Source organism: Athene noctua, chromosome 18, assembly GCF_965140245.1.
Source record: "Athene noctua chromosome 18, bAthNoc1.hap1.1, whole genome shotgun sequence".
In the NCBI taxonomy this organism is placed as follows: Eukaryota; Metazoa; Chordata; class Aves; order Strigiformes; family Strigidae; genus Athene; species Athene noctua.
Window position 1 is genome coordinate 1058891 of NC_134054.1, and position 27418 is coordinate 1086308.

General features: G+C 56.9%; 1 protein-coding gene across 1 annotated transcript; it reads right to left on the minus strand.

The window, feature by feature from the left end:
• Nucleotides 1-205: 205 nt before the first annotated feature.
• On the minus strand, nucleotides 206-25785 carry LOC141968026 (fas-binding factor 1 homolog). The gene is made up of 28 exons (XM_074922360.1): nucleotides 25701-25785; nucleotides 14064-14104; nucleotides 13675-13752; nucleotides 13089-13139; nucleotides 12862-12949; nucleotides 12222-12302; nucleotides 11389-11508; nucleotides 10352-10496; nucleotides 9997-10130; nucleotides 9529-9631; nucleotides 9035-9436; nucleotides 8288-8383; nucleotides 7936-8030; nucleotides 7166-7224; nucleotides 6634-6759; nucleotides 6355-6455; nucleotides 5782-5955; nucleotides 5158-5265; nucleotides 4735-4874; nucleotides 4321-4436; nucleotides 4078-4185; nucleotides 3497-3679; nucleotides 3002-3178; nucleotides 2667-2804; nucleotides 2429-2561; nucleotides 1943-2055; nucleotides 1197-1321; nucleotides 206-464 (listed from the first exon to the last, which is right to left on the minus strand). Exons 1-27 carry the CDS (start codon nucleotides 25783-25785, stop codon nucleotides 1238-1240), a joined length of 3279 nt encoding a protein of 1092 aa, XP_074778461.1. The 3' UTR covers nucleotides 206-464; nucleotides 1197-1237.
• Between the last annotated feature and the right edge of the window lie 1633 nt (nucleotides 25786-27418).

Genomic DNA, 27418 nt, shown 5'->3' on the forward strand with positions numbered 1-27418 from the left:
AAGATTTTGCTCTGATCCTGTGCATCACAAATCAGTAGCAGGTTGGCTTCCACGATACAACAGCCCTAGTGCCTGGCTGAGCTTCACTGGCCTTGCACAGGAGGATATAGCACCAATTTTGAATGGAAATTCACAATTCCATTTGAAACATTCTTAAATAGGAATTTGAAGAGATAAGTATTTAAATACGTTAGACACTACTGGTTACAGTACTGCAGGATTTTATTCTGGTTTACATTTTCATGCAGCAGTAATGAAAGTTCTTTGGTTTAGACCGACTAAATGGGGGTTTAGCTCATTATGACGACAACAGCCCCAATAACTCATCCATCTGCAGGAAAGTTCTGTGTTGCTCTGACCTCCTCCAACACGTAGCCTCTTCAGCCAGGCCCACAGAGTGTTTCTTTGTCCAACTTATGACAAGAGTATTTACATTAACTCTGCAGCAATGGAGCTGGGAAGCCCTGGAAATCCAAAGAGAAGAACACATTAACATTCTCACATCTGTGACTGCCGCCTTTGCTCTTTTTCAGCATCTCTTGCCGCATTAGTAATATCTCCTATCTCAGTTTGGACTTGTGCCATCTCAGGTTCAGGCTGCTGCTGCTTTGTATTGAAAAGGTTGCTGTTCTATAAAGGAGAAAAAGAGAGGCTCTGAGTCTCTTACACAGAGAGACTATGAATTACTATTTGTTCTTGCTCTGTGCATCTCTAGACCAAACACAGGTCTGTCTGAGCAAAGCAAACTCCCTGGCTGCGGAGGAGCCGCACACGTTCAGCGGCATCCAGGAGCTCCCGCTCAGCCACTTTCCTCGGCGGCTGGCAGTCAACAGCCGCAGGTCCCTCTCTGACTGGCAAGAGAAATGGAGGCCAAACAAACTGCGGCTCTTGACACAGGCCACTTCACATCTGCTCGTAGCCGTGGTGAAGGATCATGCCAGTGGCTACAGGTACCGCCCCCACGGGAACAAGTATGAGGGTGGGAAGCTCAGGCAAGTGGGACGTTGAAGCATGGTCAAGACAACCTGCACTAGTGACGAGAAATTCATCAAGGATAGACTTGGATCCCCAAACCCTAGAAAAGAAGCGGAACACCCTGGAACATAAAGAGAAGGTCTGGGATTGTGCTGACGATGAAATAGTGGACGACCTGGCACAGCGAACAACCGATTAATTAATGTGGCAGTGAAACTAACTTCTGAGTGTCCTGGGAGGGAACCGAAGGGGCGTCACCACTTCAGCCTCGCACAGAAGCGGCGTTGTAGGGCGCTTTCTTCAGGGACTCCAGGAAGAGCTGCTCCTCGTCTAAGTAAGCGCGGTTCTGAGAGGGGAAGGGGGCAAAGGGGAAGGGAAGAGAGAGGGGTGGATGGAAGAGGTATCAGAGGGTGCCACAGAAGGGGGCTGACAGTCCTGGCTGTCACTCAGGAGGGAGGGAAGCATCCCAAACCCTCCCTCCTGCAGTCAGCAGTGGGCAGGTACCACCCGTGGCACCCCCTGGGGTGTGGGGGCTCCCCCCGCCCCGAGCCCACAACCTCACGCTCTGAGCAAGACCCACAGCGGAAGCCTCAAAGAGCAGCCCCGCCTGGGGAAGGACCCAGCAGGGAATCGGCGGGCCAACAGGAGAGGACAGGGACATCCTGAAGCCAGAGGCCAGCTGGCTTCTCCCAGCCAGGGACACGGCGAGGACAAGTGCGACCCCACAGTGCCGAGGACCTTGTCCATCAGCCTGAGACCAGCTGTGAGGAGCCACCCGTCCTTGCTTCTGCCATCCCTCCTCTAGGTGCCCGGGTCTTCTACAAGCCCGCCCAGCCCCACAGCTCAGTAATGATCTTAGCCACAGCCTGGGCTGTCTCCTACCGGGCTCAAATCAGGTTTCACCCAGCCCTGCTCCCAACCCAGCACGTTTGAAGCCCCTTCCCACCCCAGTCGCCCACCACCTCACCTGCAGGACCCGGAACTTCATCATCGCCACCGTGGCACTGAGCTCGGCAGAGCTGGCAGTGGCCACGAGTTTCTTGAGAGCGGCCTGGAGTCCCTCGACACCTCCCAGGCTCCCTATGGAACAGGAGCCCGACTGTGTCGTGCTGCCACCATCAGAGGATCCGCAGATGGAGACAACACAGCATCCCTTCGGGTGCTGCCTGCGGGTCCCTGCAGCAGGGTCCTCGCCATGCTCCCAGGGCAAACGGGCTTTAACCCAACAGCCTCTCCCTTCCTGGCCCCTCTGCCCTCTCCTGGCACTGCCCTGGCTCAGAGCTTCGCTGAGCTCCTTCACAAGACGAGGAGGCCAACTCCTCCCGTCTGAGGTTGATACGCAGGGGAACTAAAACAGCCCCTGGGCACAGCCCAAGCCTCCCAAGAAGGGGAGTACAAGTGCAGCTGCCCCCCGGCACGTCCCTCCCCACCAGCAGCAAGCACAGAGCCTTACCTGGCACACTGGAGGAGCCTGTCAGAAGGGCACTGCAGTCCTGCCTTGCGGGCCGCACCATCGTGGGGCTGTTGGACGCCTCCTGGCGCAGCTGTTGAAGTTGGCTCCTCTGCTGAGCCATGCTCAGCCGACCCTGCCCCGTCCCGGGGAGAAAGGGAGAGAGAGAAGATGTTGACAACGGTTCGGGCCCTTGGCACGGTGGCCCCAGGCCCAGAAGGGAAGCCGAGGGGGTACTTGCCTGGTGCAGACACTCTTTCTGCTGCCTGAGCTGCTCCAACTGCCACTGCAGGGCCTGCAGACTCGACTGGTCCTGCGACTCGACCCTGCGTGCCTCCTGCAGGGCTCGCTGCCCTTCCTCGTACTTCTGGGAGGAGAGCTGCAAGGCAGAGCGGCTGGGGAGGCTGGGGACAGGGACCCTCGCTGCCCTGGGCCCAGCAGGACTCCTTCAGGCGTCCCCTCCTTCCCCTTCTTCCAGAACAGGCTTTCCCTCCCTGCTCTGGGAGGGCAGTGGAAGCCCAGCTTTGCTGCCAGCCCGTGCGCAGCTGGCAACGGCAGCGCAGATGCTCCGCTTACCTTGGTCATTCTTCTCATCTCCTCCTCCTGCAGCCGGACGCGCAGTGCAGCCTCATGCACATTCTCCCTCTCTGCCTTCAGCTCCTGGCAGAGCTTGTCCAGCAGCTCTTTCTCCCTCGCCAGCTGCTCCTCCTGGGCTCTCAGCGTGTGGGCCCGCATCTTCACCTTGGCCCACTCCTAGGATGGGCACAGGGGAAACCAGCGCATGACCCGATCCGTCCTGGATGCTCTCTCGTGTCTTTCCAAGAGATGGGAAACATCTGCCCCTGAGGAGCTTCTCGTGTGTGCCCGTCTGGGGCGCAGAGCAACTCCACTAGCTACTCCAGCAGCACCCTCACCCCCCAGCCTCGGGCTCTTCCCGGAACAGCCTCATTCTCACCACCCCAAGCGATGTCTCTGCCTCCAACAACTCGACGACTGCCCTGTAGGCAGGACCCACCCGGCAGCCTGCCAAGCGGGTGCTGGAGGCCCTGGGCAGGGGCTCTGCTGCGGTACCTTGGCCATGCTCCTCACGGGGCCCTCTCCCTCAGAGGCCACGGGCAGCGCTCGGGCCGTGGCCTGCTCCTTGCTCGGCGGCGGCTGCTGCTGGGCGTCAAATTCAGCCCGCTCGGCCGCCAGCTTCTGCGGCTCCCCCGCGTGCTGCCGCGTCACCGCCAGCTGCTCCTGCAGCACCGCGCTCTGGAGAGCGTCGCCAGAGAGGAAGAGAGAAAGCACTAAGTCCCAGTTGCTGGAACGTTTTTCTCCTTTAAACCCACCTCTGCCACTGAACCTCGGCCAACACCCAGAGGTTGCTTCAAGCCCCCGGCGCCTGGCAGGAACCCTGCGCGGAAAGCTCTGGCCCCACGCTCCTCCAGAAGCCGCAGCGCCGTGCACGCACACGGCAGCCTCTCGCACCCGTGTGCCAGAGGGTTGATCTGAGGGCGATTCGCCACACAGCTGGGTGTGGGATTGAGGAGGCAGAGGAAGGACGCTGCCGCCCAGCACCCACCTCTTTCCTCCACCACACGCCGCAGCGCAGCCCCGCTCAGACTCACAGGACCTGAGAAAAGCACCTGGAAATCTCCGCCCCACCTCACCTTCGCCTTCTCCAGCTCCACTCGCTCCAAGAGCTGCTGGGTCAGCGCTTGTTGCGCCTCCTCCAGCGATTCCACTTTGGAGCGCTCTGCCAGCAACCTCTGGTGCTCCTGGGTTCAGACACAGAGGAGACACAGATGCCACTCGCAGGCTCCATCCAGCCCAGGGACCGCCAGTGGGCAAGACCCACGGCCCATCCCCAGACAGGAGGGCTGAGCTGGGCAGAGGGCACAGGGCGGGCTCACCTCCAGCAGCCCAGTCTGCTCATCCAGCCTGGCCTCCAGTTTAGCCACCATCTCCCGGAACCGGCACCCATCCTCCTCCGCCTCCCTCTGCTGCTGACACAGGCTGTCCTGGAGCTCTGGGGAGAGGCAGCAGCGGGGCCATGAGCAGCACGAAGAGGGAAGCCCCACTCTGTCTACCCCGTATTCACAGAAAAACTGCACGCGCTTGTGCTCAGCACCTTCCGCACATCCCCCAGGACACCATGTTGGAAAGGGAAGACCCTGAGAAGCCCAGTGACCGAGGCAGGCAAGGCTCTGCCAGCCTTGGATCCAGGCCTCTGCCTGACTCGGAGCACCTTCTCCCCATTTCATGGGTGTCCCCAGCCCCGGCGGGGACCCCGTGGCCATTTTGGCGCAGAGGAATGGCAGACATACCCTTGAGATACTTCTCCTGCTTCTGCGTCCCCATGGCCAGCTCCTGGGAGGTCGTCTGCTGTGTGGCCTCCACCTTCCGTAAAACATCACAGAGGGTGCCGCAGAACTTCTCCATCCGATCCACCACACCGTTCAGAGTCCTGCAGAGAGCAGCGAGGGGAGGGTCACCCCGGGGGGACACACCTCATCTCCCCACGATGGAGAGGGGGACGTGTGGTGGGCCAAGGGACGGGCAGCCCTGCCCCGAACCCTTCTGGGGCAGAGCAGAGCAGTATTCCTGCATCAGCAGAGCTCAGCGTCCCTGGAGGCAGGGGCTGGGAGAGGGGGTGGCCTCTGGTGCCACGGTCCAAGGCTGCTTCCCTGGAGCACAGGGAACACCGTGGCCAGGGACCAACGCAGGGACACAATGGCAGCCATCGGTACCTGGTGTGCGAAGTGGCGCTGGTCACCGCCTCAACCTCCTGGTCCTTCAGACACTTCAGCTGCTGGAGCTGCTGCTCGTGCTCTCTGCGCAGCTCCTGCACAGACACCCTGCAGGACACGGGCAAGGAGCCCACCACGGGCTGTTACAAACTGGGGCTCCCCAGGACAGGCAGTGGGGACGAGGCTTGGTCAAGGGCCTGGGAACCAGGTCCCAGGAGCTGAGCTGGCACAGGGCTCTGTCCCAGGGCATCCACTGACAGGCATCCGCACTGGGCACGGACCACAGCTGGGGGGGACGGGCTTCTCCACTAGAAACTGATTTCTCATTGACACCCAGTGTGTGGGCAGCAGTGACTCACTGACCGGGATAAAAGGGGGTTGGGGGAGATAAAACACTGGGCTCAGCATCTTGCACGATACAACACGTTCACTCGGAAAGGACGTCTCCAGCCACGTCTCCCTCTGTCCGGCTACAAAGCAAATCCCTATTCCAAACGCCGCCCAACTGCCCACAGCCCAGTGCTTCTGGAGGCTCCTGTCACCCTGGCCCCAAACCACTCCCCAGTTCCTCTGCCACAACCAGCAGCACCGGCCCCACACCTGCGCTGCTCGTGCCACTCTCACCTCTGCAGCTCTCGCAGACGCTCCAGCTCGGCCAAGTGCTGTGCCAGCAGCTCTGCCCGCTCCCGCTCCGCCTCCTGCCTCTGCCCCTGGAGCTGAGCCACCAACTGCTCCTTCTCCTGCCGCAGCCTCTGCTCTCGCTGCCTGCAGGTCTCCTCTAACATCTTCACCTGGCTCCTGCCCGCGGGAAGAAGCAGCGTTACCTTCAGGGCAGCAGTCGGCCCTCTCCACCCACAGCTCACACGGGGATTGCAGAGCAGAGCGGCGGCGCTGGGGGTGCGGGGAAACACGTGGCTCTCCGCAGCCTGAGCCCTGCCTGGGGACATGCTGGCCCTGGGAACAGCTCCTCCTCCTTCTGCCCCACAGGACAGGGTGGGTGAGAGCAAACCCTGCCCTTGGCTCATCTGTGGGGCTCCTCTCTGCCCACACCAGCTCCACACCCACACGGCTCTGGGCCTGCCCGCCCCAGGGACGGATCTGGGCAGCGCCCCAGCGCTCCCCCCCCCGGGGAGAGGCACAGGGCTGTAGGCAAGGCCCGTTCAAAGGAAGGGAGCACGTGCTCTCGCCTCTGGGTACCTGTGGGTGCTGTCGAGGAGATCCAGGTCCTCCTGGTGCCGCTGCCGGAGGATCTCCAGCAAGAGTTTGTCCTGAGCCCGTGCCAGCTCCAATGTCTGCACCTGCCGGGCACCCGGGGAGAAGGTCCTTGTGCCGCCCAAGGGACAGAGCGCCCACAGCAGCACTTGCTGGCCGCAGCCTTCTCTGGACGGGCAGCTTCCTCCACTCTGCCTGTGCCCCTGATGCCACTGGGAGCAGGCGTGGCTCCTGCTCCCCCATCCAGCAGGCCATGGGGCTCACCTGGCTCTCCAACTCTGCTACACGGGCCTGGGCACGGAACAGCGCTGCCCGACAGCCCTCGTGGAGCTGGGCCGCGGGAGCCCCCAGCTTCCTCTCATGCAGCAAGCCCAGGCCTGGAGACTCTGCCTGCAGGGACACAGATAAAAGACACAGGCCCTTCAGCATCCGGGGCTTTGTGCTGTGGCCATCAGCCCCTAAAGGCAGGCACGTGCCCCGCGGGCAGCTCTGCCCGGCCTGTGCCTGGGGAGCTCTCTCAACACTGCGCAGGCAATGCAGGGCTGCAATGCACACGATTTACAAAGCAGCCACAGCACACACGCTTTGGCCTCACAAATACAACTCGGGGCATCTCGGGGCTCTCCAAAGCCTTGGCCTGCATCAACACAGGCTCCCAGGGATGCAAAGCAGGGCACAGCCATCCTCCTGCCCAGGGAGCACAGACAGGGCTGGGTGACCCTGAGCTGGCAGGGGAGGGCTCACGATCACCACCCCGATTCTGCACCTCTCGGGGGCACAGGCCCAGCACACCTACCTGAGCCAGCGGGGCAGGGCCCTGTGTCTCCTGCTCTCCCGGGTACAAGGCTGCAGGGACTGAAAAGGGAACAAGTCTGTGATTCAGACAGGCCAAGGGCAACCACTCCCTCCCACAAGGATGAGGGCCTGGGTCTCCTTGGCAGAGCGAGAAGGGTCCTGCTACACTCTGGCAGCTGGGGATGGGGACAGAGGCTCAGACAGGCTCACCCAGACCCGCATTCCTACCCCACCCCATGCACACTGGTGGGGACTCTGCTCTGCAGATTAAGTCTGGGGGAAAAGCACAGCTCCTCCTCCATCTCCATCAGCCAGGGAGGAGGCTGGGTCCCCTCAGCCACTTTCAGTGGCCTCTCGAGTGGTGCTCAGCCTCAGCCTAGGGCAGGAGGGGGTCTGCCAGCACACAGCGCTAGTGGCACGAGGGTTGGGGCAGGAGGAGGGGAGAGGGAGAGAGGAGGGACAGCACGAACTTAGGCCCACCCATTTCTCCGAGAGAGCAAGTCCCCAGCAGCCCTCTGAAACCCCACAGGCAGCACTGTGGAGCTCAGTGTGCCCCGGCACCGTGTCCCCACCACGCCACAACACGGGCATGGTGGCATCCTGCAGCCTGGCAGCCCCCTCCAGCAACGGCTGGGCAAAGCCCGGGCAGCGCTCACATGGACAAGGGCGATGCTGCGGCTCTGGCCTTTTTGTGCCTGGTTGTTCTTGCAGGGCCGGGGGGGACCCTCTCTGCATTCTGCTGCCCAAACTCGACAACCACACAAAACGCACCTGGGGCGCTGGCATCTCCGGAGGGATCCCACTGTGCTGCCTCCGACGGCTGAGCTGAGCCTTGTTCCGCGGTGCTGAGCCAGGGGAGCGGTGGCCTGCGTGGGCACAGAGACACGGGTGATGCACAGCAGTGCCGCAGCTCAGGGAGAGGCGCCCAGACATTCTCCTGCTCAGCACTGCCTGGAGTTTTTAAACTTCAGAGCCACCTGCCCTCCCGCTTACAGAGGTGCCAGGGCACCGTGATCCCCCCGCTGGGTACCAGCGCTCCCCGTTGCCCCGTCTCCCACACACAGCTGCTTTCTGCAGGACATCCCTCCCATGGAGGACGCCCGAAAGGCGAAGGCAGCCTTACCTGGAGCTGTCTGTGCTCACTGCCTCGGCCTGCACGGCGGCTGCCTGTGGCCGTGCTCCTGGGGAGGCTGCTGGCCGGCTGCAAGCAAAAAGCATCCTATGGGGGAGAGCCAAGGAGGCGAGGAAAGACAAGATCCTTTCCCCACAACGCCAGCTCCTGCCTGGCAGGGGAAAGCCTCTGTCCCACTCAGATGAGCCAGGATTCAGCCTCTGGGCTGCAGGGGGAGCAAAGACACCTCAAAACCTCCCTCCACGCTGCTCCTCCTTGCTGCATCCACCCCCTTCCCCTGGGCAGCAGCAGCCCCACCTAACACAGCCCTGCCCACACCACGGGGCTCTCTGTCCCCAATTCGCTTCCCACTCCCCTTCAGTGGCACAAGTCTGGACCTGGGTCCCTGCCAACTCAGCTGGAGGAGAGCCTTTGCCTCAACGAGGAGGAAGGGCGGGCAATTAAGGCAGGAACCAGGAGCACGGGGAGGAGCTCGTGGGGGGGTGCTGATCCAGGACAGCTCTGCGGGACTCACAGCACTGGGTGCCCTCTTGGCTACAACCGCAAGGAGAGCCCCGAGCTGTGAGGGCACTGCGGGCTGGATCACTGGGACACAGCCCCACATTATTACCCCAACCTGAGACAAGACAGTGCTTCAAACTGATTTCTCAGATCGGAGCCCAGGGTTTCTGAGAGCCCCTGCTGGACAACCACATGCGGAACAGACGGGAGCGCTGCGGCAGTCAACCGTGCCTTTACCTGACAGGAGAGCGGCGATTCAGCCCTTCAGCTGGGGCTTCCGAGGGCTTGGCGCTCCTCTGCTGGGCCTTCGCCTGCGCTTGGGCTTTCTTGCGTGATAAGGCAGCGCTCAGCCAGTCCTCCTCCTCCTCCACTGGGGCAGGTCTAGCAGCTGCCTCCTCTCCAGCCGGGAGCTGTCTGGCGGGGCCGGGCCGCCCAGCTGCTGCAGGACTGGCCTTCGGTGGAGATGACAGCTCCAAATCCAGAATGTCTTTGTCTTTCAAGCCCCGCCAGTCACCTCGATTCCTGCGGCCCTGCACGGGCCTCTGGCTGGCTAACGGGGGAGCTTTGGAGAGGGGCTCTGCTTTGACTTCACTGTTCTTCTCGGCTGAAAACCTGCTGTGAGGAGAAGCAGCTGCATCCCTGCCCGCGAGGGGACACCGGGGACCCTGCCCGCTCCGCTGAAGGGGCAGCATGGCCGGTGCCTGGAGCTACAGACACAGAGAGCACAATACCTCACAGGCTGCCTTCTTGCCGGCTGGCCCTTGGCTGTGGAGGCCACTGAGGGCTGGTAAGCTCCAAACACAAAATCCTCCTTGCGCCAACCCTCTTCCTTCTCTGTTCAGACAAGTGGCCTTGACTCAGCACCCAGAGGAGCAGCCGGCTGCAAAGACTCCAGCCCTCCTCCTCCTCCCGCCCTGCAATTCCCACTGATGTTGCTGCCTCCGGGAAAACACCGCTGGAAACCTCGTGCCCAGAAACCGGACAGCAAGGGGTCTCCTCAGCACGGCTGGGGAAAACTTTTGTTGGGACTCAGCCCACGGCCAAAGGCAGCCGAGTTACAGACCCTGTGCAAAGGCTGCCAAGCTGCCGCAAGGGCACAAAGGGCATTTCCCCTGCAAGGGCAGTACAAATCGAGCTCGCTCGCCCAAGCCAGTGCTGCCACCTCTGCAGCCCTTCCCAGCATCCCTGGCTCTGCTCACCCGGCTGCTTCTGGTGGTACTTCTGTGTGACCTCCCGGCGCTCTCCCAGGCCTGGCTCTTCCAGGATTCTGGACGCGGAGCCTCGTCCCAGCAACTCGTCCAGCACGGCGCGGGCTGGCCGGACCTCCTCTCTGCTGGGGACACAGCGGCAGATGGGTTTCTCCCAGAGGCAGGGCTCTTCCTCCTCACACAGCCTTGCCAGCCTGCTCTGGCTCTTCTCTGCCACACAAGGCTGCTCCTGCCCCTTGCGCAGACCCACAGGCACAAGCTCAGCATCCCCCACCCACCATGGTGGCACCATCTCAAGACACAAGCCATCCCCTCCTTTATTCCCGCCCCCCTGCACTGCCCTTACTCTTCTGCCTTCTTGCCATCTCTTCCCGGGCTGCTGCCCAGTCCAATGGCATCCATCAGGTCGGTGATGTCCTCGTCAAAGGTGATCTCCTTCCTCCTCCACGTTGGGGCCGCGGTGCGCAGGGGCGTCTGGGCTGCGCGTGGCTCTGGGGGGGGTGAGGGAGAGAATCACACATGGTAAGAGGTTTTGAGCTAGGCTTGGGGGCTTGTCTCCCTTTTTTTTTTTTTCTCCTTCTTTTTTTCCCCCCAGCAAGAGATCAGAGCAGCCCTGACTGCTCTCAACTCTCAGGACCATTTACAGAGTCACTTTTAAATAGCTCTTTTCAGTGACCAAATCTCACAGCAAGTGACAAACTACCGCCTGCTCCGTGGCCACTGATGGGACATTGCTGGGTGTCACTGACACTGAGGCTTCCAGCTCGGGGGGACACCAGCAGCTTCTTCAGCTTTGCAAGTTTCCACTCGGAGAATTCCTCCCCGCCTTCGCCTCAAGTCCCTCTTCCACCAATGCACCTTAGTCCTTGCCCCAACCCACCAGCAGCTACCCGTGTCCAGAGAAGATTTTTCAGGGTGAAAGGAGGTTTGAGGGGACTACCAGACCCACTGGCATCCCTGCTGCAGCAACAGGAGTCACGAGTGCCCGTAACACGGTCACACTGCAGCTGGATCCCACCCAGAGGTGCAACTGTGCTTTGGGGTGCATCAGCAATGCCCTCAGCCACCCAAACCCTGACCCAGAACACTGGTTCTCCTCTGGCAGTGTGCAGAACAGGCTGGATGAGCTCCAAGGGAAGATCTGAGACTCCAGTCCCAGAAAGGAAAAGTCAGTTCTGTGACCTCTAGCACACTGCAAATGTCGAGCACTCGGGGAGCTGTTACCACCTGTAACCCTGCTACGAAGCTGCTCCCTAAAGGGCCATACTGGTTAACGAGAGATGCCACTAGCTGGCTTTCCTTTAACCTTCGGACATCACACAAACTCATCCAGGCTGCTGATTCATTTAATACAAAGAGGATGCATCAAGCAGCCCTGCTCACCTTGCTCCTTGCTCTGTTTCCCTTGCATCTCAGGGATGCTTTCGGCACCTGTCAGAGCTGGCTTCTTGGGAGCATCCTGCTCCTCATCAGACAAGAGCCCCGACAGAGGATCATCTAAATCTGGCAGTTACCCCGTAGGGGCAGAAAATAAAACAATCAAAACAAACAAATCAACAAAACCAAGGTTATTGAGAACGACGCCTCTGTGCTCAGCCAAACACCGCTCCCCACCACGTGCACGTGGGGACAGGAGATCATCTCTGCCCAAAGCCACGAACGCAGACTCTGCACAGACCTGGGACACCCGCGAGTGTCTCGGCAGTGGGGTGCTTTAACGCCTGACTACTCTTTAGGCAATAACAAAGGGGAGGAGAAAGCCCACCTCCATCACCCCAAGCCAATTAGTGATTGGAACAGATGCTGACCTCAGGTAAAGCACAGGCTCTGACAGCCAGATCTCAGCTGTGCCAGGAAACCGGCTCCCGTCTTGGGAAGGGGGACAGAATCCCCCCCTCCCCGACACAAGGGTCTCCCAGTGCTACAGACAGGCATTAAAAACCAAAGCGGGGCTGAAAAAGCAAACGCCCTCAGGAATCCTCTCCCAGCCCCACCCTGGGGAGGGCCTCCAACACCGAGCAGTCTTGTTTCTTTTCTGCCTTTGGTCACCTCTAAGGGATGAGGTTGGCACGGGCATCGCAGGGGTGAAGGACGCTCTATGTCATTAACCAGCCGAGCCTTTGGGTGACAGAAGAGGCAAGCTACGGGCAAAGAGCAAGGACAGAGTCCCCAGCTGCCCCCACACAACCACGCGCTGAAGGGAAGTGACACCCTACCTTCAAAGTTAAATTTCCTGTACTGTCGGGAAGCAGCGAAGGACGACAGAGGCTTCTTCTCCATCGCAGGTCCAGACTCTCCTGCAAAGAGAGGCCACAGCTCTCACAGACAAGGTCCTGCAGAGATGTCCCTTTCCCACCCTGGCCAAAGGTCACTTCTCTGGCAGCAGACCCCGTCCCTAAAAGCACATCCCGGGACACACAGTCAGTCCCCTCATGGCCCTGTGGGGTGGCAACCTCTCTGGAGGGGCCTCCTTGCAGGCAGAGAAGGAGAAAAGGCCTTGGGGAAGAGCAGGACAGGCTGGGGACAGGCACATCTTCACCACAACCCCCTGGCTCTCCTTCCACACAGACCAAGCAGATCCCTGGTCTCTGACCTGCACCAGGCAACTGCCAAGTGGCGTTTGGTGGCAGGCAGCAGCACGGCTCTTGTGGCTGCTGAGGGCAGTGATGTTACCACAGCACGACACGAGGCCGGGCCAGGGATCAACCCAGGGACAACACACGGCCACAATGGCTGGGACAGCCCCAAAAAGGACTTTTGGGAACAAAGCCACTTGTCATTCCCTATTGCGGAAGAAAATACGCCCTGCTCGTCTGGAACCAGCCTACCACAAGAAGAGCAGAATCTCCTTTTCACCTTTCCCAGGGCCTTTCACGGTTGCCTGCCCTGGCCCAGAACCAGCTCTCGACGCTCCCAGCGGATCAACTTCCAGGTCGTCCAAGTCCTGGAAAGCAACAGGACGGCGACGGGAGCAGGGCGAATGCTACTCCTGCCTCAGCGCTGCTTCTCCCTTCAGAGGCTGGTGCTGGAGGCCACGGCTGCAGCCCACACGGGGCTCAGGCAAAGGGTAATTTTGCACTGACCTTCAGGCTCTGCAGCAGAGCTTGGGGCTCTCTGCCGGAGGCACTGGATCCCTGCATGCCAAGGAGGGCAGAGGTTAGAGACAAGCACACTTGGGGAACTCCTCACCCCTCGCTTCTGTGCTCCAGACCCCGCATCTCCTCCTTGCTTGCAATGGGAGAACACGTGCCCAGCTCCTCCTGGTGTGTCCCTCACCGGAAACCCCCCGTGCCTCGATTCCTCTGCTGAGATCCTACTGCCTCTGGGAGAAGCGTCAGCAACAGCCAGGCCGGTGCTTTGGGTGAGGGTCCTTCCTGCGGCGCTTCCGCCCAAGAGCGCCCACCAGGGCTGGGCTGCAGCACGACGCGCCCCCCGGCTTTGCTCCAGCTCACCCAGGGCACCCGCAAGCCCTTCTCCCGCCATCCACCCGCTCCCCTGGCCCAGCTCCCCCCAAGCCAGGCCAGAGAGGGGTCACCTCTTCAGCCACACCTCATGGTTCCCCCCCATATCCCACTGCTGACTTGGCTGGGCTGACACCAGGGGCAAGCCTGGCCCCCCTCAGTCCCAGCCCTCAGGGTACCCAGGCTCTCTCCCAAAAGTCAGGTTCACCTCTGCACCTTCCACGTCCTCTGAAAGTAATCTGTCGAAGAAATCCTCCAGGTACTCCTCGCAGAATTCATGGGGCTTTCATCTGGAAACAAGACAGAGAGACGGGAGGATGACGGACACAGGCACATTCCTGACTTGGGCACCCCAAAGGGGGATGTGCCGTCTCCCCACAGGACACAGAGGCTTTTAACCAGAGATGAACTTCACTCGGCCTCCCCAAGCTGACGGCCGGCCTTTTCAACGGCCTCTGACACGGGGAAACCCTGCTTGCTGCTTCCTCCCCCCTGAGAGACCACTGGCTGCTGCACCAGCACCTCCTGCTCTCAGCACGGCAGCAAGAGGACAAGCATGCTGTCCTTTCAGCTGCAAAGAAGGTTCCATTTACCGACCTCATATCCCAGGAGGTCGTCAAGCAGGTCATCCACAGACTCTGAAACCAGACACATGAAAGGTGTTGAGGCAGGGGAGCTCACCACGCAGGTACAGACAAGCTCCCAGTTTCACTATGCCTCGCTCTTCTGAAATCCCCCAGCATAAAGCTTTGGTCTCAAGCTCTATCAGCATAAGGCCTTCCTACGGAGAACTGCCAGCACTTGACCCAGTATTTTGTGGATAAAAGAGTTCACTTCACCTAGCCAAAAAGGAGATTTCTTTATCAAGGAGCCTGCAACTTCCTGTTCAGTCACTGGCCACAAGCAGCCCTTCAGCTGGCAGTTCTCACCGCACAGTGTCTCAGAGTCCCTGGGCAACCCCAAAGGTGCCGCTTCAGTGTCCGGGGCTGCCACAGTGCCCAAGACAGGCACCTGGGCTTTAGGTGAGGCGAAGACCTGAACTGAGGGCAGATATTCTGCCCCGGTCCGGGGAAAGCCCGCAGGAAAGGCCTGCAGGACCCCCATAAGCAAACCCCCTCGGCGGCAGAGGCAGGCGAGCATCTCTGCTCAGCAAGGAGACGACGCCTCAGCTGCACCTCTCAGACAAGGCCCAGGAACCATCGCCGTGGCCAGGACCCCACCTGAGCCCGCTGCCCCCCCGCCTCTGGCCCCCAGTTCCCACCACAACAAAGCACCGACGGACACCGAAGGGAACGCGCCCCAGGCTACGAAGCGTGCAAACTGCTCTGGGGTTTCGCAGCCTACGGAGAAAGACCAGTTCCCTCAGAGACGGGCGCAGGTCCGGCTCCTCCTTCCCAGGACACGCCGCAGCCAGGGGCACGGGGCTCCAGAGCGCCCCACAAGCAAGAGCAAAGCCCCTCCCGGCCCCGATGGCTGGGAAACGGCCCCTCAAACGCCCCAAGCCCCGAGAGATCCCAACTCCGGCGGCAGCGGCGAGCACAGCCCCTCCCGCCCCCGAACCGAGGGGCCGGCGCCACAAACCCCGATTCCCCGGGCCCGCCCCGGCACTCCCCGCACTCACCACCGCGGCGGCCCGGCCTTCCCCCGCTCTCCCGCCGCCTTCCCGGCTCCTGCCGCTCTCGCCTCCGCCGCTCCCCGCAGGGGCACAAGGGTCTCCTCAGCGCCCGGCCCGGCCCGGCCCGCGGCAGCCCCCGTCACCTCCGGCCCGCGCGATCTCCCGCTCCTGCCGGGGCCCCGCTCAGCGCGCCCGGCCGGCCCCGCGCCGCCCCGCCTCGCCCGCCCGCTCGGAACAAGGCTGCGGCGCTGCCCGGGAGCGCAGGAAGGAGCGAGTCCCGCCGCCGCCCCGGGGAGCCGCCGCCGCCGCCCCGCTCCGCCTCGCCTCGCCTCGCCGCGCGCCCAACGGCCCAACCGCCGCCGCTCCGCACGCGCCGCGCGGCCGCGCTGCCCTCCCGCGCGGCTCTTAAAGGGACAGGCACCCCCCGCGTGCTGAGGCGGGGGCAGCGCCGGGGGCAGCGCTGCGGCCCGGGGGCAGGACGGGGCTGGAGAAGCTCTCCCAGGGCCGCGTTCATCCAGCCCCCGCCTCGCCATCAGTCTCGCACCCGGTTTTTAAAAGAGGAAATGTCAACCGCAGGTGAAGCCTTCAAAGCTTGGGAGTGCCCCAGGTAAGCTCTCCTGCTGGGCACTGCACCAAGAACGTACCGGATTGTTTAAAACCATCTGTAGGCAGCCGTTGTCTCAAATGCTCGGACTCGGGCCGTCCAGTATATCCACAAGCTGCAGCCTCATTGCCTGCTCTCCCCAGCCCAGCAAGGGCTCGTAGCTAAAAAAATACACATTCGTTCCCTTCAGATAAGTCATTCTGGTCCATGAACCGTGCAACCCGCTACAGCAGCCGTTGCTGTTACGTGCCTGCGATGTGAAAAGGCCCCACTTTTCACTACAACAGTCACACTCTTATTGCTAGCAGTTCTCCATCGTTACACGAAAACATTTCTCAAGATAATCGTTGCTGTAAAATCTGATCAGAAGGGAGCCCGTAGCAAGGGCGGAGATGTGTCTTCACGCCGCAAAGCCCAAATGCTGAGAGGCTCGGGGAGTGCAGATGAATCTGCACATCTAGACTCTGGCCTTTTTTCTTTGCTCTGAAGAGCACGCGTTAGATTTTTCTGGCTCAAGAAACAAGTGTACAAACCTTGCGATGTTTAGACTTGTCTGCTCCTTGGAGCCTTTGAATGTCTGACAAGCTGTATGAATAGGCATGACAGAGGCTCATGCAAGTGAAAATCACAAAGTGCCATGATAGATCTAAAACTTAAACGTCTTTTCATAAATGACAATGAGAGTTGAATGAGGAGGACACTGCAGGTCTTTCAACCCAAGCAAGGAAATTCCAAAATTTCAGCAAGCACAAGAAAGAGTACCGCTTTTATTCCCTGTGTCTGGAGTTTTTCAGAAAGCCACTGCTTCAGGGTTGAAGGGTAAATCAGTTGTGTAAAGCACAACAGCTCCAGCAGAAGACACTGACGGTGGCTGCCACCAGATAGCCAGCAGCCAGGGTGTTTTACATCTCAGTTAGGACTGTGACCTGAGAAAATATATGCTAAATCTGCTGCAGCTGAAGATGCAGACTTTACTCCATCACTGCTTTGCTGGGCAACACAAGTGTATGTTGCCTTCCTTCCAAATCTGTCCCTCGGGTCCCTCAAAGTGCCTGCTGCCCCCTCAGGGGTGTCTCCAGGTGAACAGTAGCTTGCAGGGTGCCTCTCAGGGTCTCACAGCAGACTCATCCCATGATCCCACACCACTGACTGCCTCTTATATTAGCTAAGCTTGGATTTTGCCTCTCTAGGTTCTGATCCCAAAGCCTTCATGCGTACAGAACTGCATTTCTCCCAGGAATGCTGTGCTGACATCGGGGCTGTGCTGTGGCAAGGGGCTGGGGGGACTCAGGGCCTGTAAAACCACAGTAGTGAGACCCTGACAGCAAGGCTCAGGTTATTCCTCCTCTCCTGGGGCTCCTGACAGGAGTTCACAGTGTGAAGTTGTGGAGAAGTTTTTGGAAGATTACAGCCACCTGGTCCTTGATACTGACATGAGTAACTCTCTGCTAGCTGCCCCTGTGTAAAGAACTCACTGTTCAATGTTCTTCTCTGGCTTGTCACTGCATAGAGAGCTATTGTTTAGCAAATTCCTTAACTAGAGATATGGAGTGAAGTTGAAACATTGAGTAGGAGGTCCATAGGCTCGTGCTTCTTGGGTGTGCTTCTCGCGTTGTACCAATGAAATATGAGTTCTATTGTGTGGACAGTAGCTTAGAACCAATCACAGCTTGTTTAGCTGTATGGGATCACGCCTTAATAGTATATAAGATGCTCTGTACTTAATAAAATTGGATCAAGCTGGCAAACCATATTGGTGTTACTCTTGATACCCGGGCTTTATCCGTCAACAAAATGAACTGTTGAATTTGACTTTACTGACAAAGTTTCTGAAGGGGAATGTGTTCAACCATTTGCTCAACTGCTACTGGAATGCTGCATTTGAGCTCAGGAGACCCCGGGCCATCCATATGGGACAGCAGCTCTATATGAGTCCATCAGCTGCATCTATTTTAAACTTTCTCTCAGAGATGTTGGTTTATGGCCACTATGGACTGGGTGTTTTCCTCAAGACCTTTGCACAAGCCCTTATCAGGTGACAGGCAGCCTCACTCCACAGATAGTGTCAATGCAAGATGACCTTCATTCTCCGTAAAGCAATGAGCAATTCATCTTCCTCACATCAGTATCCCACTTTGACCCTGATAATCCAGCAGGCTTTATAGCAGTAGCTGTCAGTGGGGATATTTTCCCAGGCTCTGCCCCTCCTGCATGCGTCCTCCCCTGGCTCAGAACCGCCAATTTGTTCATTTCCCCATTTCGTACTGTGATGGTTTGACTCTGGCTAAATGCCAGGTATCCACCCAGTCGCTCTATCACTTCCCCCCCCACCACCTTTTCCCCTTGTTCTCTCAACAGGGCAAAGAGGGGAAAGAAGATAAACCAACCCTTGTGGGTGAAACAAAAGCAGTTTTAATATAAGCAAAACGAAGCAAAGGTCCGCGCGCGGAAGCAAAAGCAAACAGATTTATTCTCTCCTTCCCATGGACAGGCGCTGTCGGGCCTTCTCAGGAGCAGGGCTCCAATACGCGGAGTGGTTGCCTCGGAGGACCAAGGGTGACCCCACCCCCTTCCTCCTTTCTCCCAGCTTTATACTGAGCAGACGTCACATGGTCTGGAATGTCCCTTGGGTCGGTTCGGGTCAGCTGTCCTGGCTGTGTCCCCTCCCAAGACCTTGCCCACCCCGTCCCACTGGGGGAAGTGTCGGAAGGAGCCTTGGTGCTGTGTAAGCACCGCTCAGCAGCAGCCACCACACCAGGGTGCTGCCAACACCCTGCAGCTCCCAGCATAAACCACAGCACCGTGAGGGCTGCTACAGGGGAAAACCAGTCCCAGTTCAGCCAGACCCAGTACAGTCTCCACCCCTTATTCCATACCATTTACGTTATGCCCAGGTCCCACATAATATTCATTTATCCATTCCTTAAGCTTTCTTCACTCCTCCAGATGTTCAGTGACTTGGCTCCCATCTGTCAAGATAGATGCTCAGGACAGAAGTATGTTTGACTGTTGGACTCCAGCACCGGCTAGGTTTGGGTCGTCATTGCACGTATCTGGTTCACTCTTCATCATTCTTACTTCTTCCATCACTTCCTGCAACAAACAACTCACCCCACAGATTACTTTCCCCCCAAGGTTAAATGTTCTTGAGGCACACACTGAGTAGTCCCACCCTCCCGCATTACCCACCAAGTACATCCAGGTCCCTGAGCAAAGACAATCCCACGAGTGGGCTTGCCTTTTCCCAAGGGAGGAGCAATCCGCACTGCCTTCCCCAGCCATTTCCCTGTGTGTGCTATGGGGACCTTATCTCCTCCCACAGGATGAAGGGGGTTTGTTTGGGCAGGCCCAGGACGGTTAACAGATCCTCTGGTGTTAATTAGCCAAGTGGCTTCTGCTAAATTTATATCCCAATGCTTCCATCCCCCATTGTCCAATGCTCTCAACATAGTCTTCAACAGCCCATTATATCTTTCAATCTTTCCAGATGCTTGTGGGTAATAAGGGATGGGATACACCCACTCAATGCCATGTTTCTTTGCCCAGGAGTTTATAAGATTATTTCGAAAATGGGTCCCGTTGTCTGATTCGATTCTTTCAGGAGTACCATGCCGCCATAAAATTTGCCTTTCAAGACCCAAGATGGTATTTCGGGCAGTGGCATGAGTTACAGGGTACGTTTCTAGCCAACCCGTAGTTGCTTCTACCATGGTGAGTATGTAGCACTTGCCTTGGCGCGTTCGTGGCAGTGGTCCAATAGAGTCAATCTGCCAGGCCTCACCGTATTGAAAACTCAGCCATCGCCCTCTGTTCCAGGGAGACTTTGCTCGTGTGGCTCGCTTGATTGCGGCACATGTTTCACATTCGTGAGTGACCTGGGAGATGGCCTCCATGGTCAGGTCCACCCCGCGATCACGAGCCCATCTGTACGTTGCATCTCTGCCAAGATGCCCTGATGTTTCATGGGCCCATCGAGCTACAAACAGCTCACCCTTACGCTCCCAGTCCAGGTCCAGCCGAGCTATTTCAATTTTGGCAGCTTTGTCTGCTTGCTCATTGTTTTGATGTTCTTCAGTGGCACGCCTTTTGGGCACATGAGCATCTACATGACGTACCTTTAGAGCCACGTTTTCCACTCAGGCAGCGATGTCCTGCCACAATGCAGCAGCCCAGATGGGTTTACCTCTGCGCTGCCAATTGGTCTTCTTCCACTCCTGTAGCCACCCCCACAGGGCGTTAGCCACCATCCAGGAGTCCGTGTAGAGATATAGTACTGGCCACTTCTCCCGTTCAGCAATCTTTAGGGCTAGTTGGATCGCTTTTACTTCTGCAAACTGACTTGACTCACCTTCTCCTTCAGTGGCCTCAACGACTTGTCTTGTGGGACTCCACACAGCAGCTTTCCACTTCCGATGGCTTCCTACCACACGACAGGATCCATCAGTAAAGAGAGCATAACGCCTCTCATCTTCTGGTAACTCGTTATATGGCGGTGCCTCTTGGGCACGAGCCACCTCCTCAGGCAACGCTCCAAAATCTCTACCTTCTGGCCAATCCATGATCTCTTCCAGGATCCCTGGAGGGTTGGGTTTCCCCAGTCGAGCCCGTTGCGTGATTAACGCGACCCATTTACTCCAGGTAGCACTGGTTGCATGGTGTGTGGAAGGGATGTTTCCTTTGAACATCCAATGTAATACAGGCAGCCGTGGTGCCAAGAGGAGCTGTGCTTCTGTACCAACAACTTCTGAAGCAGCTCGAATCCCCTCATATGCTGCCAGTATCTCCTTTTCAGTCGGAGTGTAGTGGGCTTCTGATCCTCGATATCCCCGGCTCCAAAATCCTAATGGTCGACCTCGAGTTTCACCTGGTATCTTCTGCCAGAAGCTCCATGTGAGTCCGTGCTCCCCAGCTGATGTGTAAAGTATATTTTGCACAGCTGGTCCTGTCCGAACAGGCCCAAGAGCTACCGCCCGAGCTATCTCTTGTTTGATGTGCTCAAAGGCTTGTTGCTGCTCAGGACCCCACTGAAAACTGTTCTTCTTTTGGGTCGCTTGATAGAGAGGGCTCACAAGCTGACTGTAACCTGGAATATGCATCCTCCAAAATCCCACAAGTCCTAGGAAAGCTTGTGTTTCCTTCTTGTTGGTCGGTGGAGACACAGCTGCTATCTTGTTGACAACATCCAATGGCACATGACGGCGTCCATCTTGCCATTTTATTCCCAAGAACTGAGTTTCTTGTGCTGGTCCCTTGACCTTGCTTTTCTTTATGGCAAACCCAGCTCTCAGAAGAATCTCAATTACTCTTTGTCCTTTTTTGAACACTTCTTCTGCCACATTACCCCACACAATGATGTCATTCAATGTATTGTAGATGTTCAGGGGCATCACCCTTTTCCAGGGCAGTTTGAATTAGTCCATGACAAATAGTGGGGCTGTGCTTCCACCCCTGGGGCAGTCGATTCCAGGTATACTGGACACCCCTCCACGTGAAAGCAAACCGTGGCCTGCACTCTCCTGCCAAAGAAATTGAAAAAAATGCATTGGCGATGTCGATTGTGGCGTACCACTCGGCTGCCTTTGACTCCAGTTCATACTGGAGCTCTAACATATCTGGTACAGCAGCACTCAGTGGTGGCGTCACTTCATTCAGGCCACGATAGTCTACTGTTAACCTCCACCCTCCGTCAGACTTTCGCACCAGACATACTGGGCTATTAAAAAGCGAATGTGTCTTCCTGATGACACCTTGGCTCTCCAGTTGACGAATCAATTCTTGGATGGGAGCCAGAGAGTCTCGGTTTGTACAATACTGCCGTCGGTGCACGGTCCTCATAGCAATTGGCACCTTTTGTTCGAATTCGACTTGCAGCAGTCCCACAACAAAAGGATCTTCTGAGAGGTCAGGCCCATTAGATAACTGTTTTACCTTTTCTGTATTCACACTGGCCACACCAAAAGCCCATGGATATCCTTTTGGGTCTTTGAAGTACCCTCTCTTGAGACAGTCAATGCCCAAGATACAAGGGGCTTCTGGGCCAGTTACAATGGGATGTTTTTCCCACTTGTCCCCAGTCAAGCTAACCTCGGCCTCCAATACTGATAGTTCTTGACAGCCCCCTGTCACTCCTGAGATCCAGATAGGCTCTCCCCCTCTATAACTTGATGGCATTAGTGTACACCGTGCCCCAGTGTCAATTAAAGCCTGGTACTTCTGTGGATTTGATGTGCCAGGCCATCGAATCCACACTGTCCAACACACCCGATCATCCCTCTCCTCCTCCTGGCTGGAGGCAGGGGCCCTCTATTCCCGTTCTTGGTCGGAGTATTCACTGTCTGACTCTTGCTGTGCCAGGCCGAGGTTCCTTCTTCAGGGTCAAGGGAGGTGATCTCAGTCTTCCTGTATCTGGGAGATCGCTGGTTACTTTCTTGTGGTTTTACAGCAGCTACATTAACAACCTTCTTGGATGTCTTCTTCTGGGCAGGGGTCTTTCCTCGCAATTCATGTACACGTGCTTCCAACTTAAAGGTGGGTTGACCATCCCACTTCCTCATGTCCTCCCCCTGGTCGCGCAGGAAGAACCAGAGTTTGCCACGTGTCATGCGCCTTGGCTTCCCTTTCCCCCCTGACTGGGACAGAAGAGAAATGATTTCTTGGGGAGCTCCTAACATCCAGGGCACTCGCCCGTAGAGATGAGGAGGTACCAAGACTCTCTTCAAAGTTCTGAAGCCAGGAAGAGACTGCCTCCACAGCTGGCGTACATCTTAGTCCTTCTCCTGCATCCATTTCTGGGTAGTGCATCGCGGCCAAGCCGGCAGAATACGAGGATGGCGCACCTTTAATCACCTTCCTCCACATGGCCCGTGTGCATGGGACATCCCCTGGATTTTTAGGGGCTTCATCATTATCTGGATCACCATAGATGACTTCCAGCACTGCTAATTCTCTCAGGTACTGGACACCTTCATCTGCAGTAGCCCACTTCCCTGGGGTGTGGTCCATAAGATCTTCCTTGAAAGGATACCTTGCTTTAACACTTGAAAGGAGCCGTCTCCACAGACTGCAAATTGCTGTCTCTTTTCCAATTCCCCTTTCAATTCCTCGATTTCTAGCAAGGGAACCCAGCTGCTGGGCTTCCTTACCTTCCAGCTGTTGAGCATCTGCCCCGTTATCCCAGCATCGCAGCAGCCAGGCAGCGATCCGCTCACCCGGCTGGCGGCAGTAGTCTTTCCGCAGATCTCGCAGTTCTGATGACGTCAGGGACCGGGTAGTTTCTGCCTCCTGTTTCAGTTCTGTTATTCCCTCTTCCGATACCTTTGCTGAAGGACCAGCTTCTTCCTCCTCTTTCTCCTCCCTTATTAATCGAGGGTATGTTGTTCTCCTTGTCCATTGTTTCTTTTTTACTACTGGGGCAATCTCTGCTGTTGTTGTTATTGTTTGAGTTCCCATGTCAACCGCAGTCCTTTGAGAGTGCTGAACTGCAGCTCGGTAAGCACAGGCCAGGCCCCAGGAAAGTGCTAGAAGTTGCTCATTCTCATTGGGATAGGCAAGACACCCCTCTGTCAGGTGATGTGTCAGTTTTGTGGGGTTGCTTGCCTGTTCAGGGGTGAGATCCCAGGCTACAGGAGGCAATAACCATCCTAGGAATCTGCCCAACTCCTTCCACTCTCCCTGCCACCCAGGAACAGGCCGCCTCAGAGCACATTTTGGCACCGATTCACTCAAAATTTGCCTTCTCTTACACCAGAAACCTACCGAGCTCCACACAACCCACAACAGGCGAACAGCATTAATAAAGAGTATCAATGAGCCAACATAAGGATGGCTAAGTACCTCGGGAGCCTGCAAAATAAAACCACTCATGATGATCTCAGATTCCTTACAGCATGTTCCCGAGCTTAACAAAATAAAGATAAGCAGTGCAATAACCAAGCCCGTCACCAGCACAAGAGCTTCTTGCTTAATAACTACTATAGCTACAGCACATTTAATATAAAACTGCCGTTGTTTTGCCCCACGTTGGGCACCAGAATAGACTGTGATGGTTTGACTTTGGCTAAATGCCAGGTATCCACCCAGTCGCTCTATCACTTCTCCCCCCCACCTTTTCCCCTTGTTCTCTCAACAGGGCAAAGAGGGGAAAGAAGATAAACCAACCCTTGTGGGTGAAACAAAAGCAGTTTTAATATAAGCAAAATGAAGCAAAGATCCGCGTGCGGAAGCAAAAGCAAACAGATTTATTCTCTCCTTCCCATGGACAGGCGCTGTCGGGCCTTCTCAGGAGCAGGGCTCCAATACGCGGAGTGGTTGCCTCGGAGGACCAAGGGTGACCCCACCCCCTTCCTCCTTTCTCCCAGCTTTATACTGAGCAGACGTCACATGGTCTGGAATGTCCCTTGGGTCGGTTCGGGTCAGCTGTCCTGGCTGTGTCCCCTCCCAAGACCTTGCCCACCCCGTCCCACTGGGGGAAGTGTCAGAAGGAGCCTTGGTGCTGTGTAAGCACCGCTCAGCAGCAGCCACCACACCAGGGTGCTGCCAACACCCTGCCAGCTCCCAGCATAAACCACAGCACCGTGAGGGCTGCTACAGGGGAAAACCGGTCCCAGTTCAGCCAGACCCAGTACACTTATCTACCCCCTCCTCCCCGGACAGGCAGGAGCAGGTAGCACCACTCAGAGACACTTAGCTTCTGCTCCAATCTCCTCTTCCACTTCGAGGTTGGTATTTTTTTTCTTAGAAGATTCTTCAGAAAGCATATGCATGGGTGGTAGCCGCAGGCTGGGCTCACACAGGGTGACAAGCTAGGACCCTGTGGGCTGGGCCACAGCAGCATCTCCAAACGTGGTTCACATTGCACTGTCCCCCTCCACTTACTCCGTGCCAGAGAGAGCAGCAGCTCCTGGGGTCCCCAGGCTGCCTGGGGAGAAGGCTGGGCTAGCTGAGGTCTGGCCATGTCTGGGGACTTCCAGACTCCAGCTGGGGACTGCCAGTAGAAGCCAAAGCCTTCAGGCCTCTGGGAAGGTATTGCTTTTCACTGCCTCCTCCTAATACAGCTTGTGCTCCTGCGTTTGGGAAATGCTGCTGAATTGTTATTTCTTCCACCCACACACCCTTTACCACCTTATCACTTATCCCTTTCCGCACCCACATCCATCTCGCTTTCCTGCTCTCAGACTCCTTCCTGCACTCCTCAGCACAATTTCAACCCTACCTCAGCACTGTGATTACTCTTACTTCCACCCTCTCTCCCATACCAGCTCATTAACCTTTTCTGCAACAAGACTTGCATGAAGACGAGTGCAGCTGCTCACATCACACTTAATGCACTGGGGCTCCTGTTGGAGAATGGCTTGCAGAACATGGGTCTGTGCAGGAGCTGATTACAGCCATCTGAGGTAAACAAAGGAAAAACCCAGGGTACAGTTACGCTAACAAAGGACAGTTACGCTAGCAAAGGAAGAAACTGGGGTACAGAGCGGCCTTGATTGTTATGGTGAACAACCTTTGGGAAAAAAACAAGCCAGAAGAGGGAAGATGTTGTGACATACTCGAAATACCACAAGGGGCTGGGATATTATAATGTGACCTTTTGGATGTATCCAATAGATTTATGATTAGTATGCATGATTATAGTTAGTGCTTATATAAGGTGTGATTTCTTGCAATAAAGTTGAAGCTTGCTTTACCATTCACATCGAATCGGCTGCTTGCTTCCTCCGTCCACCGCAGGCTCCAGATCTGTATTTGATCTGAACATGTTCATGGGCTGCTCCTGCTCTGCTTGGCTAAGAGAGGGGACATGGCTTTTTGCAACACTGATGGTCCTGGAACAAGCTTGGAGCAAGCCCTGCCTCTGTCTATCTCAACAGTGAGGGGATTCATGCACTGGGGCCTCTTGCTGATAAGCAAAAAATTGGCTTTTGCATGCACAGGCATTGCTTGCTTTTGCTGGTTCACAAGGTAAGCAGTGCCCCCACCCACCCCAGACTGAGCCCCAGCTGGCCGCTGGAAGTACCTGGGCAGCTGCTGTGTTGCCCCTGGGACAGCACGTCCCAGGAGGGCATGGCGAGCACCCAGGCGCTGGGCTGGCACAGCGCCATCGCACGGACTTCAAAGGGGCCACTCTTGATTTATACTCTTTCCAGGGAGAGCCTACTCGGGCCTGACTCTGATTTTTAACATTTCAGCTGAGGAAGGGGCTGTGCCGCAGCAAGTCTCTCTGCAGTAAGAATAGCATCTGCCGTCTTAGGACACAACACAGTTGCCCAGCTCCTGCATGGCAGCACGTTGTGCTGAGATATAGAAGGCAACCTACCCGCTGAGGAATGTCTTCGAGTGCTATTAGTGGAAGAGTATCATCCACAAAAAACAGGCATGACCCTGCGCAGGAGTCTGGCAAGAGCGAGGCTATTTTGAGCTTCTGACACTGAGGATGCAGGGGGACAAGTGACAGGCTGATCCTCCTGGCATGGGCAACCTCCAAAGCTCTCTGCGGCCTCGTCTCCTCCTCTTGGCTCTTGTGAAGGCTGAGGGGCGATTTGCTGGGACCGCAGAGCCCAGGAGGCAGGGGCCAGGAGGGAGCTGCGAGTTTGCTGGGGACATGAGGCCAGGCCTCAGTCCCATCAGCTCTGCCCAGCCGTGCTCATGGCAAGTGCTGCCTGAGGGTGTGCACCTGTCCCTGAGCTTAGGCCATGCGGCTGCCTGCTTTATTTTCAACCATCTCCATGCGAGCTAGAGCGATACCAGAGGGTGTGTAACGGCATGCAAGTGAAACACTAATCCTTTGCAGCCAGGAGGGCATTCACCTCTTACCACCTGAAGCTCCCTATCTCTGAAAGATTCGTCAGCATCACAGATGTTTGAGAGGCCCTTTTTAGTCTTCCCAGCCATAAAAAATGCTCTCCCAGGCTTGTTCCCATCCTTTTAACATCCTCTTTCTTGTTCCGGTATGGATTTGTTTAATTCCAATTTATTCTTATGTCTCATTTATTTTTTGTTTCTGTTTCATTTTCATTGCCTTGTGAAAAACAGATCTGCACATTAGGGTCTCTGGGGAAAAAGAAACACTCTCCCAGAAAAGCTTTCCACCTGGATTAACTGGCCATGTCAGTCTCTCTCGGGACTCCGCATTCAGCGGGACTGATGCACAGCAGCAGTGCTAGCAGGCAGGAACAAGTGGTCAGGGTATGGAATGTGCGGCCACTAAGTGCAATCTCACACCCTTAGGGGATGGATCTGATGCTAGCTCTTGGCAGAAGGCCTCTTGGCACCGTCCCAGCCTTCTGAGCCCTTCCCAAGCACATCTAGCACTCCTGCAGATGAAAACTCAGTTGATTCAGCTGGCAGACCAGAACCACAACGATTCATTCATGGTCAAGTTATTTTCCCAGCAGCCTAGTAAATCAAACTGACTCCTCCTACAACCCCCAGGAGCCTGGTTTTGCCAGGCACCTCCGCATTACTTGGGCATCTCCCTGTGTCTATCACAAGACAGTACAACTGGGTGTGGGCAGTGCCAACAGCCCCTCCTCAGCTGCTCACTTAAAGAGCAGGCTGGAGATAAAGAGAAAGGCTTTACTCCCCCATTTGGCGTCATGTGATGAGGTTCAGGCTCCTGTAGAGCAGCCTTGCCAGTTGTTAGATTCGACCAGGATCTTAAAACCTTCTCCCTGGTGTGTCAGGCTGTGTGATGGGGGGGTCAGACAGGGCTATGTGCTCCTCTGAGGCTCTCCA

Coding starts and splice junctions, on each gene's coding strand:
- LOC141968026 (XM_074922360.1), bottom strand. CDS start 25,785: ATGGCGCTGTGCCAGCCCAGCGCCTGGGTGCTCGCCATGCCCTCCTGG. Junction 11,509..12,221: donor CAGGAAATTTAACTTTGAAG/GTAGGGTGTCAC, acceptor GGTAACTGCCAG/ATTTAGATGATCCTCTGTCG. Junction 3,179..3,496: donor CCGTGAGGAGCATGGCCAAG/GTACCGCAGCAG, acceptor TGCCCATCCTAG/GAGTGGGCCAAGGTGAAGAT.